We start from the raw sequence: 2286 nt of genomic DNA on the forward strand, positions 1-2286 counted from the left end.
GGCACTATATTTGGCACATATAAATTTTGCCGCCTGCCATTTGGTCTTAACATAGCACTTGAATACTTCCAGAAATTAAATTCGGAAAATTTTACAGATATTCCAGGTTGTATAGTCTACTTCGATGATCTATTAATTTGTGGTGAGTCAATAGAAGAGCATAATAATACAGTAAATAAGGTGTTAGATAGGGCTAGAGAACTAAATGTGAAATTTAACCCAAACAAAATACAATATTGCGTTGATGTGTGATGTTGCGATATTGTTTGTGTTAGATACTTGGGTCATATCTTTGATAAAGATGGGATGAGAGCTGAAAACAAAAAAGTAGAAGCGATAAGAAGATTGAAGGATCCGGAAAATAAAAAGGAATAACAACAAATTTTGGGAATGGTAAATTATTTACGGGCATTCATTCCAAACTTGTCAGAGATTTCCACGCCCTTAAGAGAACTCTTAAAAAAAAAAATACATGGGTATGGACATATAGACATTCTGATGCACTAAATAAAATAAAAGAAGTAATTATGTCAAGTAGTGTGCTTGCCAATTTCAATGAGAAGTTACCAACCGTGATACAGACTGACAGTAGTAGTAATGGCTTGGGGTGCTGTCTCTTACAGAATAACAGACCGGTAGCATTTGCATCTAGGGCACTAACGACAGCAGAGTCAAATATGGGTCAAATTGAAAAGGAGTTCTTGGCAATCCTATATGTATTCAGGAAGGAAAGTGCAAATTGATTCTGACCATAAGCCTTTGGAGGCATTAATGCATAAAGGTATTGCGGACATAATGTCGCCGAGATTACAAAGGATTAGGGTAAGATTATCTAAATATGACATAGAGGTAAAATTTAGGCCAGGCAAGTTCATGCATGTGGCAGCTTTATTATCGAGGAATTTTATAAAAGATGAAGTGGATGATGATAAATTTATTAGAGAAATAGTTCATACTATTGGCATGACTGATGAGAAGAGAGAACAATTTAGGACTGAAGTGTATGCTGATGAGGATCTGAAACTAGTAAAGAAATATTGTATACAAGGGTGGCCCAAAACCTTGTCAAGAGTAAGCAATTCAATTAGGTATTATTATTATATAAGAAATGAACTATATTTACTTGACGGACTAATATTTTACAAAGACAGAGTTATAGTCCCAAAAATATTGAGATAGAGCATGCTAAGATTATTGCATTCGAGTCATTTGGGCATTCAGAAAACCCAACAGAGAGCAAGACAGATATTACATTGGCCACAAATGAACAAAAGTATAGAAGACTGGGTAAGAAATTGTAGCAAGTGTGAAATATTTAAAAGTCACAATGCTAAAGAACCACTATTACTTAGAGAGTTGCCTCAAGCACCTTTTGAAAAGGTGGCAAGTGATATATTAGATTATGGTGGACAGTCATATCTAGTTCTGATCGATTATTTTTCTAAATGGCTCGATACAGTGAAAATTAATTCAAAAACTTCTCAGGTGGTCATTAAAGAGTTACAGAAAATTTTTTTAACACACGGAATACCCTACGAAGTCATATCAGATAACATGCCTTATAATTCGTGGCAATGTCAGCAATTTGCTAAAGACTGGGATTTTCGGTTTGTAACGTCCAGTCCCCGCTATCCACGGTTTAATGGGCAGGCAGAACGAGCCGTTCAAATTGCAAAAAACATGCTTAGAAAGTGTGACGACTTAGATATGGCGCTTCTGGAGTATCGCAATACTCCAATAAATGGAACAGATAAAACACCGGCCCAATTAGTGACTTACACGTTTCTTAGATCAAAGCTACCATCAAATAAAAAGCACAAAGACATAAATCTAAAGGAAGAGAGGGAGAAACTAGAGGCAAAAAGAAACGAATATAAAAATTATTATGATAGAAACACCAAGGTAAGAAGAGAAATAGTGCCAGGAGAGAATGTAGGTGTCAGAGAGGGTAAAGAATGGAGACCAGGTAAAATTCTGGAAAAAGTAGATGAGGCACCCAGATCTTATTTAGTGCAGAAAGAAAATTAGGAAGTGGTCCTTCAACCTCCAGATGAATGCTGAAAATAGAACTAGCGCTAGACTCATAAGGGCTCCAGTGCGTTTTAAGGACTATTAAATGTAGAACTAGAACTAAAATTGGACTTGAGAGTTAGGCTGGCAAGGTGCTATATATTCTCGACTCTGCTTTATGGGATAGAAGCATGGACACTTAACGCGTCGACTGCTAAAAAGTTGGAAGCATTTGAAATATGGGTGTATAGAAGAATCCTGAAGATATCATGGACC

General features: G+C 36.2%; 1 protein-coding gene across 1 annotated transcript; it reads left to right on the plus strand.

Moving 5' to 3' along the window:
• Positions 1–714: 714 nt before the first annotated feature.
• Positions 715–1179, plus strand: LOC140433849 (uncharacterized). Its single transcript, XM_072521825.1, has one exon. The coding sequence runs from the start codon at positions 715–717 to the stop codon at positions 1177–1179; it is 465 nt and encodes a 154-aa protein (XP_072377926.1).
• Positions 1180–2286: the final 1107 nt, after the last annotated feature.

The sequence above is a fragment of the Diabrotica undecimpunctata genome, chromosome 2 (genome assembly GCF_040954645.1).
Source record: "Diabrotica undecimpunctata isolate CICGRU chromosome 2, icDiaUnde3, whole genome shotgun sequence".
NCBI lineage: Eukaryota > Metazoa > Arthropoda > Insecta > Coleoptera > Chrysomelidae > Diabrotica > Diabrotica undecimpunctata.

Excerpts from the sequence above, each read along its gene's own strand:
- LOC140433849 (XM_072521825.1), top strand. The coding sequence starts at position 715 with ATGTATTCAGGAAGGAAAGTGCAAATTGATTCTGACCATAAGCCTTTG.